General features: G+C 54.2%; 1 protein-coding gene across 1 annotated transcript; it reads right to left on the reverse strand.

Moving 5' to 3' along the window:
- Positions 1-5352: 5352 nt before the first annotated feature.
- On the reverse strand, positions 5353-6869 carry LOC127026690 (uncharacterized). The gene is made up of 2 exons (XM_050912012.1): positions 6818-6869; positions 5353-5975 (listed from the first exon to the last, which is right to left on the reverse strand). Exons 1-2 carry the CDS (start codon positions 6867-6869, stop codon positions 5353-5355), a joined length of 675 nt encoding a protein of 224 aa, XP_050767969.1.
- Between the last annotated feature and the right edge of the window lie 11472 nt (positions 6870-18341).

The following is an 18341-nucleotide window of genomic DNA, read 5'->3' on the forward strand; positions in this document are numbered from 1 at the left end:
AAGCCAGCCCAGCTCCTCGCTCTCTCATCCACTTCTCTTGCCTCCTTCTCCTTGGCAGTCAGGTGAGTCTCAAGCCCCTTCTCCTTCTCTGCTCTCTCAAAAAGGAGGTGTCACTTCAATGGCCTCTCAGCTGACGCTGCTTTGTTCTGTGCCAGATCATGGGGCTGCTTGTCATGGGAGAGGGAAGTGGGCAGAAGGTTAGGCATGGAGGGAAGCTGGGACTGTACTGAGGTGGCTTCTGCACTCAGGGGCTAGGCAGTAGCTGCATAGGAGCTGGTGGCTCCTTTTGGGCCCTGGCAGGACAAGGCCAAGAAGCCCTCATACATCTCTGCACAGCCTCCATCTCCTGGCCCTGCATGTTCTTTGGCTTCCTCATGGTGTGGTGACAGGCTGCTCCTCACGCATCCCCATGTTTTTCTTCCTCCCTGCCCTCTCTCCCAGGTGCACCTCAGGCATCCAAGACATGTCCTGCTACAACCAGTGCCAGCCCTGCCAGCCCTGTGGCCCGACCCCGCTGGCCAACAGCTGCAATGAGCCCTGTGTCAGGCAGTGCCAGAACTCCACCGCCGTCATCCAGCCCTCCCCCGTGGTGGTGACCCTGCCCGGCCCCATCCTCAGCTCCTTCCCACAGAACACCGTTGTGGGCTCCTCCACCTCCGCTGCTGTTGGCAGCATCCTCAGCTCTGAGGGAGTGCCCATCACCTCTGGGTGCTGTGACCTCTCCTGCATCAGCAGCCGCTACTGTGGCAGCAGATGCCACCCTTGCTAAAGATGCTGGCAACGGCCTCGCATAAGGACCCCCAGGAACTCAGAACATGCTGCTGGACAAAGGATCAAACCTCAGGGCATTGTTTTCAGACTAGCTGGTCATCTCTGGCTTGCCTTGCAAGGGCAAGTCTGGAAGGGGCCAACCTGGGCTCTCTGAAAACATGGCCAATGTCTTCCTTTCCTGTCTTCCACTCACCCTTTTTCTCTTTTTTCTTTGTTGTCTTGTGCTCTCATCAAAGCCTGCTGTGAGGACCCCAGCAACGAAGCTGGAGGGACCTGCTAGCCTGTCTCCCTTTGCCGGGCAGGTCAACAGATGCCCTGTGAGAACTCTGCCACAGGAAAAGGGAAACACATTCTTGGCTGCTCCTGCTCCTCCCCACACTGGGGGCCTCCACTTGGAGTGATCCCATTTCCCTCTTTAGACTCATTAAAAAAATGCTGCAACCCTGCCTGTGTCCCTTAGGTTGTCTTTCATCTGTATACTGACTGCCGAGGGAGAAAGCCATTGCTTTGGAGGGCAATTAGGTGGGGACACAGGGGGACCCTTCATCACTCCTAGAGGCATTGGAGGTTGGGACACACTGCAATGAGTCCTCTTTCAGGCACCGCTTCCTGAAGGTGAGGGAGACAACCCTAGTGTTTTCCCAAAGGATGGCAGAAATTGGGAATGGATAAATAGCCTTGGGGATGGCCCACAGTCCCTACTCCACCTGCCCCCGGCCTCCATCAGCCGATCTAGGGGTCAGCATGGCCAGCATGCCTGGGCATGGGCAGCAGGGACAGCTTCCCCGTGCTGCCCTATCACCCTTCAGCACAGCATCCGGCATAGTCACCTGTTGCCTACATGTGTAGGGCTGAGGTGCTCACAAGTTAGTATTGGTATCAGCTACAGCAGGCCACACGCTGGAGACCGCTGTCCCTGTGAACCCAACACCTCCTTGGGTGAAGGCAGGCCCAGCACAGTGACTGGTGCCCAAACGTGCAACACTGCTCTGTGCTGCCTTGTCTTCCCCAAGCACGGCTTTCCTGAGCCCCGGGAACCCTACAGCCCCACAAGTGCCACAACCCAACTCTGGTCTGCAAAGGTGCTGTGTGAGAACAGATACCTCAGCTCCACAGAGACATGGCACTGACAGTGGGATTTCATTCTGCCCTCAGCAGGATCTGTGAGCTGTCCCTGAATGGCACAGGGCACGCACCAGCCCAACCATAGGGCACACGTTGGGGTGCCTTCCCCCAGGCACCAAGCTCCTTCAGCATTCCCAGAGACCTGGGGCTGAAGTGGCCCTTGTGCTGTGCAGCACCATTGCTCCCCACACACAGGCCGGGGTCTTCCCACATCTGCAGACCCTGGGGCCCTGTGGTGTGGGGGTTTGCCTTCATGCAAACCCCACACACTGCCAGCACCACAGGACCAGGTTGGAGGACAGAGTGATTCCTGCATCGGGTGAGGATTGGGGGAACCTCTCCCCAGGCCAGGTTCTGTGGGAGGCGGTGCGGGGTCAGGTGTTTACACAGGGGCGACGAGCATCATGAACAAGCTCATCTAGACCCAATGCAACCATGGATCCTACTCCGGCTTGGTCCCTGGCCCAGGGTCTCCGTGAGAGCTCAGGCATAGCAAAGGCCTGCCCCAGCTCTGCCCCATCTGTGCCTGTGTCTGGCCTGAGCTACTGTTGTCCTCCTGGCCTGGCCAGCCTCCTAGATAGTCCACGGCAGTTGCTGGATCGAGCCTTCACTTCGTCCTTTCTTGAGTCTGGCCTTGGCCTGAGCCCCAGCGCCAGCCTTGACCCTGCGACTGAGACCTTCTTCACATCTGTTGCCTAGATTACGGCAATAATCAATAGATGCTTCTGGGATAGAATTATCTCCTATCTAAAATAGAAGTCTGAGATGGACCAGCTCTCTTGTTTATTCTCAGCAGAGCCCTACACCAGGGAAACATTTCTAGGTGCTTAGCCGAGCAACTGGCTCCCTAGAGCCCATGTTTCTCCAAGGCCAGTGAGCGTGGTGATGAATACGCGGCCATATAACCAGCCTGGAGAGCACCGGCTAGCACTTTTCTTGGCACATCAGAACCACACAGAGTTTTTTGACTCGTATGGTTACCCTCCAAGCAGTGCTCTCTTTCCTGAAAGCATCATGGCCTTTTTAAATCACAATGCTACGGATATCGCTTTCCAGAGGAAGCAACTGCAGCATCCCCCCTCCACGGCCTGTACATACCACTATGTCTTTTTCCTACATCACCATAGCAAGGGATTACCTTTTGAACAGATTTCAAAACTGTATTCTAACAATCTAGTACAAAATGATCAGATGCTGATGCATTTTGGAAAATATGAAGATGAAGCTTTCCTCATGGCCACAGCTACTCAAACTATGTTTCAGAAGACCCAGACCAGAATCCCTTGCAGCAACTTTCACAAATGTGTTCTGTAAATACAACTTCCAACTCAGCTGCAAGGCTGGGCGTGTGCTCTTTAAGCTCAGCCCACCCCACCCCACCCCACTCCAATGTGTTTTTTAAATGGACACCACAGACAGCAAAGTTTAAAGATTTTATGAACATAAACTTGCCATAGCAGGGGGGATTGGACTAGATGACCTTTTAAAGGTCCCTTCCAACCTAAACCATCCTACGATTCCATGATTCTATGAATATTTTAGTTTCAACAGTAAACTTTATTTCCCCTCTTTTCTGATCGCTCTGCTTCTCGTGGGGCAAGTACTTTTGAAGAGCAGCCGTACACCCCTTAGCTTTCTCGTAGGCCACCAAACCTGGTTGCTGGGGAATGTTCCTCACGTCAGCACCCAAAGACTAGACTGTATCAGCCCTCATGTCTTCCCCGGCTAATGGCAGCACCCATAGCTGCTCCAGCTAATTGGCAGGCACCAGATACATTTTTTCCACATAGTCCATCCCTGCTTTACCAAAAGCCCTGTAAAGGAGCAGAAGAGCAAAACTTAAGTCCTCCACAAATTTGAGAGAGTGCTATTTCCAGAGCACTTCCTGATACAGCAGTTGCCAGCAACTGTAACACCACAGAATACTCTCAGGCATAACAGACAGCAAGTGATTGGCATTCGTCAGTCAGCAAGCAGTTGCAAGTGAGCCGGCTGCGCAGCATCAGAGCAGGTGACAGGGAGATAGACAGGATTTTCTCTGGCAGCTTGAAGAGCCCCAGACCCCAGTTGCAGTGGAGAAGCAGGAAGTCTCTTCCCCTAGTATTAAGGTAAGTGCAATCTCTGGGCAAGGAGGAAAAGGAAAAGGAAAAGGAAAAGGAAAAGGAAAAGGAAAAGGAATTTCACTTGAAGGGACCTACAACTATCACCTAGTCTAACTGCCTGACCACTTCAGGGCTGACCAAAAGATAAAGCATGTTATTAAGGGCACTGTTGAAATGCCTCTTAAACATTGACAGGCACGCGTCATTGATCACCTCTCCAGGAAGCCTGTGCCGGTGTTTGACCACTCTCTCAGTAAAGAAATGCTTCCTAATGTCAAATTTGAACCTCCTCTGACACAGCTCTGAACTGTTCCCACGCTTCCTGTCTCTGTGTATCAAGGAGAAGAGATCAGCACCTCCCTCTCCACTTCCCCTCCTCAGGAAGCTGTAAAGAGCAGTGAGGTCACCCCTCAGCCTCCTTTTCTCCAGACTAGACAAACCCAAAGTCCTCAGCCGCTCCTCATAGGACATACCTTCCAGCCCTTTCACCAGCTTTGTTGCCCTCCTCTGGACACATTCAGGTACCTTAACATCCTTTTTAAATTGTGGGGCCCAGCATTGCACACAGTACTCAAGGTGAGGCCGCACCAACACTAAATACAGCGGGATAAGCACCTCTCTTGACCGGCTGGTTGTACTGTGTTTGATGCACCCCAGGAGGCGGTTTGCCCTCTTGGCTGCCAGGGCACACTGCTGACTCCTCTTGAGCCTGCTGTCAACCAGCACCCCAGATCCCTTTCTGCAGGGCTGCTCTCCCAGTTTATACCTGTGTCCAGTGTGACTCCATCCCAGGGGCAGAATCTGGCACTGGGTCTTATTACATTTCATGCCACTAATGATTGCCCAGTGCTCCAATTTATCTAGATCCCTCTGCAAGGCCTCTTGTCCCTCGAGGGAGTCAACAGCACCTCCCAGTTTGGTATCATCAGCAAGCTAAGCTATGATGAGACACCCACTAAGCTGAGCATCTCTCTGGAGCATTTGAGATCAGTTTATCCATGGCACCATGAAATCCTTGTGCCACGTCCTCATGTGAAAGATCTCCAGCTGTCACTTTGCCTTCATGAAAGGCAAAAAGAGCTGAGCATCCTTGGCGAGAGGAGGACAGAGGCAAGAGGAGAACCAGCCTGACATGGGCGGGATGGGAATCTGTGCCCTCTGTGATGCATTTCTGAGACAACGCTGGCAGGCCTTTACAGACAGGCCAGAGAACGCCACGTTACCCAGCGCACTCTGAGCCCCTTCTGGGGAAGCAAGAGAGCCTTGTGGGAACCGCCCTGCTCCCCTCCCTGCCTTGCACAGACCGTCTCACTCTCCCTCTGTAGCACTGACCAAGCGTGGCTCGGTGCTGCCTTCAGGAGCACAGATCCACAGCAGCCATCAATGAGAAGAGGGGCTGAGCCCAGGCATTGACCCCAAGGGGGACCTGGTGATGCCGCTGCCACGGTTGATGCTGAAGCCGGTGCCGGCGGCGGTGGCGGTGCCGGTCGATGCGGGAACAGCCCCGGGGCTCAGCGCCGGGCGGGGCTGGGCGGGGCCGGGCGGGGCCGGGCGGGGCGAGGCGGGCGGAGCGGCAGCGCCCCCTGGCGGGCCCGCCCGGGGCTGTCCCCCCGCCCCCGACACACACGCCCGGCCCCGCCCGCCGCGGTTCCTGCCCGGCCGCAGCCCCGGCTCCTCTCCCCGTGTCTCCCAGGGCGCAGTAATACACCGCCGCGTCCCCGCGCCGGGGCCGGGCGAGCCACAGGGCGCTGGACTGGCGGTCTGCCGCCACCGACAGCCGCCCCGCAGGGTCCCGCAGCTCTTTGGACCCTTTGTGACCGACTGTGATGAATGCGGGGCTTCGGCCCGGGAGCTGACGGTACCAGTGGATGAAGTCGCTGGTCTGTATGTTGGGGTGTGAGCAGCTGATGCTGATGCCGGTGCCCTCGGTGGTCTCTGCCGACGGCTCCTGCTGCACCTGGCCTCTGCCCACTGCCACTGCCGAAAAAGAAGAAGGAAAGGGCAGAGATCACCAAAGATCGCCCAGCTCTGATGGCTCTTTTCCCAGAGAAACAGTCAGGAACAGTGGCAGTGAGACAGAGCCAGACTGGAACGGCTGGAGACATGTGCCAACAGGGATGGAGAGTGATCCCGGTGTAGATGTGTGGAGTGAGGGGAGAAGTCTGGGACGGAATTTGAAATCGATGCGTGCAGATATAGAATGAAAGTCAGGTGCATGGATGGATGGATGGAGAGAGGAAGAGGACACAGGAGAATTGAGTGTGTTACAGTGAAGGATGGAAGGCTGAATTCAGAACACGAATAAATGCTGGATGCACACTGGGATGAGTGGGTGTATGGTGCGGTGCAGGAAGGCAAACTTGTGCCTACAGATACGAAGGACACAGAGAGAGAGCTGAGAGAGGGGTGTCAGAGTAAAAAGAGGGGTTAAGGATGCTAGATGCATGGAGAGATGGGGGAAAAGATGGTTGAGTGGATGGATGACGAGAGGAAGAGTAGACAGGGAGAGGGGTGGTTAGAGTGAAGGAGAGAGGGCTATAGTCAGGGCAATAAGAACTGCTGAACGCACGGGGGAAGGAGAGGGTGCATGGAAAAGCAGGCGTGCATGGAAGTGGGCTCGCACTGACAGAGATGGTAGAGAAAGAGGGGGAACAAGAAGAGAGGACTCAGAGGGTTTGGAAAGGGGGACGAGGGATAGCGAGAGGCGGGGAGGGGGAAAGGCACGCTGAAGAAGGAGAGGGAAGAGGTGGCGGTGGGCTCCCTGGGGAACACCCCGGGCACAGCCCCGGCCCCCATCCACCGCCGCCAGCCCCACGCACCCAGGAGCACCGCGGCCAGCCCCGCCAGCCCTGCGCCCCGGCACCGCCGCATCCCGCCGCTCCGCCGCCCGCGCCTCGCTGCCCCGCGCCAGCCCCGGCTCTCTGCTACGGCCGCGCCGCCTCCTCTCCGTCTCCTCTCCTCTCCTCTCCTCCCCTCTCCTCCCCTCCCTCCCCTCTCCCTCTCCCTCTCCCTCTCCCTCTCCTCTCCCTCTCCTCTCCGCCGCTGCCAGCTCTGCCCCGGGGCTGAGCCCTGCGCCGCTGCCGCTCGGGGTCTCGCCCGGGCTGAGAGTGCTCAGGGGCTCTGCACGGGCACAAGTTTGTCTCCTGGGAATTGGACTTCCCCGTCCTCCAGCAAGGCCACCCCAGCAAGAAGAAGCATGTACAGCACCAGGGGCAGCCTGGGACAGCAGCAGGGCCCTCACCCAGGAGATGGACCAGCTGCCCAGAGCTGTCTGCGAGCTCAGGGGCTGGGAACAGCAGCCACGGATTCCCTGCGGATGGCAGAGAGGAGGCTGAGAGCCTCCCTTCAGCGGCCTCTCTGCAGTCCCAGCACGGTGCCTGAAAGCTGTGTCCTGGTAAAGGGGATGTGAGGACAAGGGTGCCCATGGGCATGCAGGGGTCAGGGAGGGCAGGGGTGGTGGGAAATCAGTGTCAGAACGTGGGTGAGAAGGGACCTCCGGAGGTCACCTAGATCAACATTCGCTTGGAACAGTTCCCCTTAGATCAGGCTGCTCCAGGATGGAGATTGCAGAAACTCCCAGGGAAATCCATTCCAGGTCTCACTATTTCTTCTAGCTTGTTGCTTAACTAGAACCGCCCATGTTCCAGCAGCTGTTCATTGCCTGTACTCCTGTCGCAGAGGACTTCCACAGTCTAGTGCATCTTCTCTGTTTCCTTTCAACAGGTAGTTCCTGGACCTGCTGGGAACAATCTGGCAAACAGAGATCAGTGTACCGCCTGTTCCCTGTGCTTGGGTGTCATCCCCAGACTTGCAGGAAGTGCCGACCTTCCCACTGCTTGCGGCGTTCCTGAAAACATTAAAGACTATTGGTGCTCCTGCTGATCCCTGAGAGACCCCACTAGTGAGTGTCTTCTAGCTGGGCTTTGCACCACTGGTCACAACACTTTGAGCCTGGTAGTCCAGCCAATTTTCCACCCACCTTGTCATCCTCTTAATGAACCCATTTGTCTCCAATTTGGTCATAAAGGAAGTATGAGAGAGGCGGTCAAAGGTCTTGCTAAACTCTAGGTACACAAGGAACCCTGCCCTTCCCTTCTCCACAGTGCCTCTTACCTCAGGAGAAACCAATGAGGTTTGCCCTCAACGACACTAGAGTCTCAGCTCAGAAGCAGCTCCACAGAGAGGGGAATCAGCCCTAGCTGAGCTCTCCCAGAAGAGCTCCCTGGTAATGATGTCACCAAAGATCACTACAGGGAAGGGGGGAAGCCTTGGCTGCACGGTCTCCAAGTTGGACGTGAGCCCAGGCAGGCAGACATTCAGGAGGGGAGACGGGCTCAGGAACTTTACACACCTTGGACAGCCCTTGTCGGAAAGAGGGTCCTTTCTGGACACCCCTGTGGGACAGCAGCAGGCTTTGGGGGATGTTGTCTCGAATCCAGTGTCCCTTGCCTCCCAGGGGCAGTTGCTGGGTGCTCAGACTGAGATTCCAATGCAGGGCATGAAGGTCCTTGTGGGCTGAGGTCCAAGGCAGTCATCATTTCTTTGGCTTTCCCTGTGAAAGCCCCAGGGTCTGTCCCTTCCACTCAGAGCACAGCAATGTCAGGCTCCATGTTCCTTTCATTCAGTAACTGTTTGGTCCAAGGTCTCAGCCCCTGCGTGTCACAGCAGCAGGCCAATGAGCTGCAGAAGTACATTTGGCATTGGCTTGGACACGAGAGGGGGCTGTGTCCCACCCCAGACACCACCGGCACTGCATTGGAAGCAGATCCACTCAGGGATGGCCAGCACATGGTCGGCAGGGTTCCTCAGCCTTTCTCCTTGCCCATAAAGCAAAGCCCATCCTTTTGAACCATCTAGCACTGGGGAGAGCAGCTGTGTCCTGGCCTGGAGAGGCAGGGAGGGGGGACTACCAGCCATGCTGAGGCACTCCCAATATTGTTTACACTTGTCCTGGTGTTGGCTGGGACAGAGTTAATTTTCTTCCTAGTAGCTGGTTTAGTGCTGTGTTTTGGATTTAGTAGGAAAATAATGTGGATAACATACTGATGTTTTAGTTGTTGCTAAGCAGTGTTTATACTAAGTCAAGGATTTTTCAGCTTCTCCTGCCCAGCCAGCAAGAAGGCTGGAGGGGCACAAGAAGCCGGGAGGGGACAGAGCCAGGACAGCTGACCCCAACTGGCCAAAGGGATATTCCATACCATATGACATCATGCCCAGTATATAAACTGGGGGGAGTTGGCTGGGAGGGGTGGATCGCTGCTTGGGAACTAACTGGGCATTGCTCAGCGAGTGGTGAGCAATTGCATTGTGCATCACTTGTTTTGTAAATTCTAATTCTTGTAGTATTATTATTGTCATTTTTTATTATTATTAGCATTATCATTATTTTCCTTCCTCTCTGTCCTACTAAACTCTCTTCAACCCACGAGGTTTTTTTCCGATTCTCGCCCCCATCCCACTGGATGGGGGGAGTGAGCGAGCGGCTGCGTGGTGCTTAGTTGCCGGCTGGGGTTAAACCACGACAACACTCAAACTACAGAGCAAAATGGGAGTGAAACCATTCTTGTTGGGGCCTGAAATCGGCAGCAGCAGAGTGTGAGCTTTGGAGGGGCAGGAAAAGGAGGGCTTAGGAGGCAGGGGCTGCATTTCAGTGCCTCTTGCCTGGACAGATCTCTAGCAGGCTGGTGCCTGGTGCCCACACAACGACACACACACACAGGCTCGTGCGCACCGACATGGAAGTATACACAAAGCTGTGCTCCCACGTGCATTCACACAAACACAGCTGCTCACAAAAGCACACAAGAGAAGAACACACGCAGGAACACAAGCAAGCATGGACTCTGCTAAGGACACCTGGGGGTAACCGCAGCAGGGCTAGAGTATTGTGGGGAAGGACAAAGCCCCAGACATGTCCATGGCATTGTTTGTGTACTCACAGACTGCACAGAGAGGAAAGAAGGTAAAACAAGGCAGAATTTTTTCCTGAGGGCAGTGTTAGGCAGGATGGGGTCAAAACCTAGCAGCACAATGCACACACCTGGGGAGAAAACCACAAGAGACCATCAGTGTGAGCTGAGGAGGGAAGGAAAGAGATGGACTGGATGTGGCATGTCCTCATACACGGCAACCCTTGGGCTTCCAGCTGAGAACGGCAGGAGCTTCTTCCCAAGAATGACACTTCAAACAGCCCCACCAGAGTGACCCAGGGTAACGTCACTTGCCATCAGGGGATATGTCCTTCCAGCCCTGTGGGACCAACTCAGATTCCAGAGACATCCTCGTGGAGAGGCTCTTTCAGCCCAAACTCACTGCCCTGGAGGGAAGGACCTCACAGAGCCATCTTTGTTCCCAGCATAATTCACAGAATCATAGAATCATAGAATGGTTTGGGTTGGAAGGGCCCTTGAAAGACCATCTAGTCCAATCCCCCTGCCACGGGCAGGGACATCTCTCACTAGATCAGCTTGCTCAAAGCCCCACCTAACCTGACCTTGAACACTTCCAATGATGGGGCATCGACAACATCTCTGGGCAACCTGTTCCGCTGTCTCACCACCCTTATTGGAAAAAATTTCTTCCTTATGTCCAATCTAACTCCATCCTCTTTCAGTTTAAAGCCATTGCTCCTTGTCCTGTCACTACAGGCCCTCGTAAAACATCTTTCTCTCTCTTTCTTCTAAGCCCCCTTTAAGTACTGAAAGGCCACAAGAAGGCCTCCCCAGAACCTTCTCCTCTCCAGGCTGAATGAGACCACCTCTCTCAGCCTTTCTTCATAGGACAGGTGTTCCATCCCTCTCATCGTTTTCGTGGCCCTCCTCTGGACCCGCTCTCTCAGACTCTACAGACTCTTCCCACAGTCAGTGGAGAGACATCAGCTCACACACGGGACTTATCCCATCCCAAAGCAGACGGGCATGGAAAATGGGACAAATCATCTTTCTGGAGACACTGATCCTGCAGTTGACCAATGGTGGCCTCTGAACTCCCCAGCTAGCATAAGCTCACAGCAGGGCCTGCCTACCTGGTCACGTGTGCATGGCTTGCTTCATCATGCCATCAGAAGTGAACCCACAGCCTGTCCTACGAGAGCCTACAAGCACCTCCATCCCATGCCTAAAGCCCGTATCCATGTCCACGGTACTCAGGGACAGACAGATAGCAGGGAGAGGGCTTTTGTGGGGGTGAAAGGGCTCAAGCTGGGCACGTTACTCTCATCAGCTGCATCTCCCGCTCTCACCGAGTGCAGATGAATCTTCCCTCAGCCACACTGAACCCTTGGAAACAGGACTTGCAGAAGATGACTCTGTCAAGTCCAAGACCTGTGCGGTGGCCCTGGACAGTGTAGATAGCCTCTCTTTGGGTATCTTGAGTCTTCTCAATTAACTCTAGATGACTAGAGGTCTGGAAGGGGTGTGTGGGGGTGTGGGGGTGTGGGTGTGTGTGTGTGTGTTTGTGTGTTGTCTAAGCCAGCTGTTTAGTCTATCTTGAGTGTCCTTTAGTGGACTCTTCCAGCATGTGAGATGAGTTCTCTGCCCATGCTGACGTCTTTTGCACCGGAAATGCTTGGCCTTCTCATCCTGCCACACAAAAGATGCCTTCACTGGGGAATGTGCCTGGCATAAAGCAGGAAATGAAAAGACAGTGATTGAGGAAGCCAAAACACAGCCATAGCATTAGCTGGGATGTTTTGCATTCAAGATGAGCTTGTCAGAAAATAATCACCTCTACAAGGGATGCCTCTGGCAGCCTGCGGCAGTAAAGGTCCATGATAAAAGCCAACCCAGCTCCTCGCTCTCTCACCCACTTCTCTTGCCTCCTTCTCCTTGGCAGTCAGGTGAGTCTCAAGCCCCTTCTCCTTCTCTGCTCTCTCAAAAAGGAGGTGTCACTTCAATGGGCCTCTCAGCTGACGCTGGCTTTGTTCTGTGCCAGATCATGGGGCTGCTTGTCATGGGAGAGGGAAGTGGGCAGAAGGTTAGGCATGGAAGGAAGCTGGGACTGTACTGAGGTGGCTTCTGCACTCAGGGGCTAGGCAGTAGCTGCATAGGAGCTGGTGGCTCCTTTTGGGCCCTGGCAGGACAAGGCCAAGAAGCTCTCATACATCTCTGCACAGCCTCCATCTCCTGGCCCTGCATGTTCTTTGGCTTCTTCATGGTGTGGTAACAGGCTGCTCCTCACGCATCCCCATGTTTTTCTTCCTCCCTGCCCTCTCTCCCAGGTGCACCTCAGGCATCCAAGACATGTCCTGCTACAACCAGTGCCAGCCCTGCCAGCCCTGCGGCCCGACCCCGCTGGCCAACAGCTGCAATGAGCCCTGTGTCAGGCAGTGCCAGAACTCCACCGTCGTCATCCAGCCCTCTCCCGTGGTGGTGACCCTGCCCGGCCCCATCCTCAGCTCCTTCCCACAGAACACCGTTGTGGGCTCCTCCACCTCCGCTGCTGTTGGCAGCATCCTCAGCTGTGAGGGAGTGCCCATCACCTCTGGGTGCTGTGACCTCTCCTGCATCAGCAGCCGCTACTGTGGCAGCAGATGCCGCCCTTGCTAAAGATGCTGGCAACGGCCTCACATAAGGACCCCCAGGAACTCAGAACATGCTGCTGGACAAAGGATCAAACCTCACGGCATTGTTGTCAGACTAGCTGGTCATCCCTGGCTTGCCCTGCAAGGGCAAGTCTGGAAGGGGCCAACCTGGGCTCTCTGAAAACATGGCCAACGTCTACCTTTCCTGTCTTCCACTCACCCTTTTTCTCCCTTTTCTTTGTTGTCTTCTGCTCGTGACAAAGCCTGCTGTGAGGACCCCAGCAACCAGGCTGGAGGGACCTGCTAGCCTGTCTCCCTTTGCCGGGCAGGTCAACAGATGCCCTGTGGAACTCTGCCACAGGAAAAGGGAAACACATTCCTGGCTGATCGTGCTCCTCCGCAACGGGGGCCTCCACTTGGAGTGACCTCATTTCCCTCTTTAGACTCATTAAAAATTGCTGCAACCCTGCCTGTGTCCCTTAGGTTGTCTTTCATCTGTATACTGACTGCCGAGGGAGAAAGCCATTGCTTTGGAGGGCAATTAGGTGGGGACACAGGGGGACCCTTCATCACTCCTAGAGGCATTGGAGGTTGGGACACACTGCAGCGAGTCCTCTTTCAGGCACTGCTTCCTGAAGGTGAGGGAGACAACCCTAGTGTGTTCCCAAAGGATGGCAGAAATTGGGATTGCATAAATAGCCTTGGGGATGGCCCACAGTCCCTACTCCACCTGCCCCCGGCCTCCATCAGCCGATCTAGGGGTCAGCATGGCCAGCATGCCTGGGCATGGGCAGCAGGGACAGCTTTCCCGTGCTGACCTATCACCCTTCAGCACAGCATCAGGCATGTTCCACCTGTTGCCTACATGTGTAGGGCTGAGGTGTTCACAAGTTAGTATTGGTATCAGCTACAGCAGGCCACACACTGGAGTCCCCTGTCCCTGTGAAGCCAGGTGAAGGGTGAAGGCAAGCCCAGGTTAGTGACTGGTGGCCAGCCACACACGGATGCTCTTTGGTGCCTTGTCTTCCCCAAGCAAGGAGCAGCTTTCTTCAGGCCCTTCTACAGCCCCACAATGCCACAACCTAGCTCTGGTCCACAGAGGTGCTGTCTGAGAACAGATACCCCAGCTCCACAGAGACATGCCACTGACAGTGGGATTTCATTCTGCACTCAGCGGGATCCGTGAGCTGTCCCTGAATGGCACAGGGCACGCACCAGCCCTAACCATAGGGCACACATTGGGGTGCCTTCCCCCAGGCACCAAGCTCCTTCAGCATTCCCAGAGACCTGGGGCTGAAGTGGCCCTTGTGCTCCATTCAGCACTGCTGCTCCTCACACACAGGCCAGGGTCTTCCCACATCTGCAGACCCTGGGGCCCTGTGGTGTGGGGGTTTGCCCTTACACAGACCCCACACACCACCAGCACCACAGGACCACAGGATGGAGGACAGAGTGATTCCTCCCTGCTGGGTAAGGATTGGGGGAACCTCTCCCCAGGCCAGGTTCTGTGGGAGGCAGAGTGGCGTCAGGTGTTTAGACAGGGGCAACGAGCATCAGGACCAAGCCCACCTAGACCCAATGCAACTGTGGGTCCCAACTCTGGCTTGGCCCCTGGCCCAGGGTCTCTGTGAGAGCTCAGGTTTATGAAGGGCTACCATCAGAGCTTCTGCAGAGCTATCAGAGCCAGGTTGGTGGATGTGAACACTCTGAACTCTGCAAGGGATTGGAAAACCAGATATCGGGGTGTGTTTAAAATTAAAGAATCTGCGCCTCTGCTCAGAAAGGGAGATCACGTCAGGGTGTCTACAACAAATGAGAGAATTGAGAAAGGTTATGAAAGATGTTCACAGAGGAAATTTTCATCATAGTTGAAATGTGACAATGTGACAGATAGCTGTGTACCGCACAATAGACTACGATCATGAAGTACTTGAGGCGAGTAGGAGACCCATGGGGCAGGTCAGGGGCCTGGGATGTGGGCAGGCATGCCGGGTGGACAGAGCAGCAGTGCCAGTACTGGGTGGATCTGCAGAAGTACATGTGCGTGTGAACCCAGAGAGCGTTGTGTGTGTGCCTTCACTAGTAACCTCCTGTCCCTGCCAGCCCCAGAGGGGGAGGGGATATGGCTGTCTGTGCTTGTGTTTTATGTGGGTCCTGTATGTGGGTGCTGCTGACAGCAGTGCCTTGGCTGTGGCAGTCTGTGTGACCGTCTGTTTCAGTGTGTGTGTCTGTGTGTGTGTCTGTGTCTGTGTGTGTCTGTGTGGCTCTGAGATATGGTCTCCGCTTCGCTACAGGTTGAACCTGCAGACATAGAAAGTGGCAGCTGTGCCCCTCAGCCTGGGCAGAGATCCCGGGTCTCCAGGACACCAGGCTGGGCTCCAGCAGCCAGGCAGGAGGATCCTGGGCCAGAGCAGCTGGAGGAGTTGACCATGCTCCCTACATCCCTTAACAAATGCCAGCAATGCCAGACTCTGCCCACAGAACACAGGCTCGGAGTTTCCTTGGACTTTCCTGCACCTGGGTTGGGGCGATCCCCAACATCAATACAGATTGGGGGATGAATGGATTGAGAGCAGCCCTGCAGAGAAAGGACATGGGGATACTGGTGGATGAAAAATTGGACATGAGCCGGCAATGTGTGCTTGTGACCCAGAAAGCCAATTTTATCCTGAGCTGCATAAAAAGAAGCGTGGCCAGCAGGTCAAGGGAGGTGATTCTCCACCTCTGCTCCACTCTTGTGAGACCCCACCTGGAGTACTGCATCCAGCTCTGAGTCCTCAGTGCCAGAAAGACATGGACCTGCTAGAGCAGGCCCTCCAGGGGAGGGCCATTCAGATGAGCAGAGGGCTGGAACACCTCTCCTATGAAGAAAGACTGAGAGCGTTGGGGTTGTTCAGCTCCAGGGAAACCTTACTGCAGCCTTTCAATACTTGAAGGGTGCTTAGAAGAAAGAGGGAAGGAGACTTTGACCAGTGCCTGTAGTGGCAGGACAAGGGGCAACACCTTTAAAGAGAAAGAGGGTAGAGTTAGATTGGACTTAAGGAAGAAATTTTTTCCAATGAGGGTGGTGAGACTTTGGAACAGGTTGCCCAGAGACGTTGTGGGTGCCTCGTCATCGGAAGTGTTCAAGGTCAGGTTGGATGGGGCTTTGAGCAACGTGATCTAGTGAGAGCTGTCCACTGGGATCATGGCAGGGACATGATGATGATTCAAGGCCCCTTCCAATCCAAACCATCCCATAATTCTATGATTCGATCATTCCTGTACAGCTGGTGAGGACCCTGGAATGACATCAACGAAGACACCAACTTTGAAATAGCACTGCAGGGGAAGTCACGGCAGTAGGCCTTGCAGAAAGGCTATTATTATCCATCCTTCTCCATGTTGATGGAACATATGAACCATCTCATTAACCCCCACAATAAAGCTTCAGCTGTGGACTCTCCAGTAGTGGGCCTGGTCTATGACCCCGTCCGAAGGAAAACAAAGCTCAAAATGGGTGAAAAGCCTTGCCCTTTTCTGCAACTGGAAATCTGATACATATTTTGAGGGCTTCTCCAGGTGTTGCTGCAAAGAAATTTCCCTTTGTGGTAGATGTCACCAGAAGGTTTAACTCACTCTACCTCTACACAGGCCTTGTAGAGCACCAGCTTGTCAGGGACTTTGTGGTTCCTTTATTTCCGTGTGTCCTGACTGGCCGTAATAACAAGATCATGCCAGGGACATACGATAAGCCACAGTAGGTGCTGGTGAACCTCGAGCACATTGACACAATCAGCATTGACAAAGACTGACCAGAACAAGCATGTCTCATTTTGCTTTGGGAAGGATAGAGTGAAGCTGCATTTTCGGCCCCAGAAATCTCTGCTATTTTAAGAAACCACAGCAGAAAGGAAAAGGTGAAAAATTCCGTGGACCTGTCCTTGTACATGAATTCTTTGCAGGGGTCTTGACTGACACTGTTAATATGATTGTGTGCGGTGTATTTGACATGATAGAAATAAACCAGCGTGACATCTTTTTAAATTGTGGGGCCCAGCATTGCACACAGTACTCAAGGTGAGGCCGCCCCAACACTAAATACAGCGGGATAAGCACCTCTCTTGACCAGCTGGTTGTACTGTGTTTGATGCACCCCAGGAGGCGGTTTGCCCTCTTGGCTGCCAGGGCACACTGCTGACTCCTCTTGAGCCTGCTGTCAACCAGCACCCCCAGATCCCTTTCTGCAGGGCTGCTCTCCAGCCACTCCTCTCCCAGTTTATACTTGTGTCTGGCGTTACTCTGTCCCAGGGGCAGAATCCGGCATTTCGACTTGCTAAATTTCATGCCATTAATGATTGCTGTTTCAGAAGGACGCGCTGGGAGGACGAGGAGCGGGACTTGTCCTTTCTGTGAGAGAGCAGTTGGAGTGCATAGAGCTCTGCCTGGGCATGGATGACGAGCCAAGTGAGAGCTTATGGGTAAGCACTCAAGAGAAGACAGGTAAGGGTGACATTGTAGTGGGTGTCTGCTATAGGCCGCCTGACCAGGAAGAACCAGCAGATGAGACCCTCTACAGGCAGATAGGAGAAGCCTCACATTCACAGGCCCTGGTCCTCATGGGGAACTTCAACCACTGTGATATCTGCTGGAGGGACAGCACAGCAGGACATAAGCAAGCCAGGAGGTTCCTGGAGTGCATAGTTGACAACTTCATCACGCAAGTGATAGAGGAGCCAATGAGGGCATGTGCTCTGCTGGACCTCATATGCACCAAGAAGGAAGGGCTTGTTGGGGATGTGAAGGTCAAAGGCAGCCTGGGCTGCAGCAACTAGGAAAGGGTGGAGTTCAGGATCCTGAGAGGAGCAAGGAGGCTACAGAGCAAACTCACAACCCTGGCCTTCAGGAGAGCAGACTTTGTTCTCTTTAAATGGCTGCTCGGAAGTGTCCCCTGGGATATGGCCCTGAAGGCAAGAGAGTCCGAAGAAACTTGGTTACTATTCAAGGATCGCCTCCTCCAAGCTCAACAGCAGACCATCCCCAATGAGCAGAAAGTCAGGCAAGCATGCCTGGAGGCCACTGTGGATGAACAAGGAGCTCCTGGCAAAACCAAAACACAAGAAGGAAGCACACAAGAAGTGGAAGTAAGGACGGGTAACCTGGCAGGAACACAGAGACACTGTCCAAGCATGCAGGGATGAGGGTAGGAAAGCCAAAGCCCAGCTGGAACTGGATCCAGCAACAGATGTCAATGGCAACAAGAAGGGCTTCTGTAAGGACACAGGTGGCAAAAGGAAGGCTAGGGGAAATGTGGTCCCACAGCCGAATGATTGGGCCTTCTCTGATGCTGCACAGCCTGACAACACAGGACACGGAAAAGGATGAGGTGCTGAATGCCTTCTTTGCCTCAATCTTTACGAGCAAGATCCATCTTTAGGAATGCTAGGTCCTTGAAACCAGGGAGGAAGTTGAGAGCAAGGGAGATGTACTCTTGCAAGGAGAGGATCAGGCAGGGAATACTTAAGCAAACTGCAGACCTCCCTCAACATTTTTAAGTCTTGTAGGCAATTGCAACTCCAGTGTTTTGCAAGGCACATCTCTTCCCTTGATTATCTCTGTGCCATGGCAAGAAGTGATTTTCTCTTCAAGCATCATGCTGTCCACCCCAGAATATCACGGTGGTAGTAGAGGACCCTCATAACTTTGATTTTGAGCAGCATCTAAAAACTGGGGCAAATAACCTTTGCAGCTCTTGATATCCAAAGCCTGGGGAAGGCTGCTTACTTTCATGGGTAAAAGATTAAAAGAGTCTATGACACCCAGCAGAGCAGCCCATCTGCAGC

This window comes from Gymnogyps californianus, chromosome 28, assembly GCF_018139145.2.
Source record: "Gymnogyps californianus isolate 813 chromosome 28, ASM1813914v2, whole genome shotgun sequence".
Taxonomy (NCBI): Eukaryota; Metazoa; Chordata; class Aves; order Accipitriformes; family Cathartidae; genus Gymnogyps; species Gymnogyps californianus.

Coding starts and splice junctions, on each gene's coding strand:
- LOC127026690 (XM_050912012.1), bottom strand. CDS start 6,869: ATGCGGCGGTGCCGGGGCGCAGGGCTGGCGGGGCTGGCCGCGGTGCTC. Junction 5,976..6,817: donor GCTGGCCGCGGTGCTCCTGG/GTGCGTGGGGCT, acceptor CTTTTTCGGCAG/TGGCAGTGGGCAGAGGCCAG.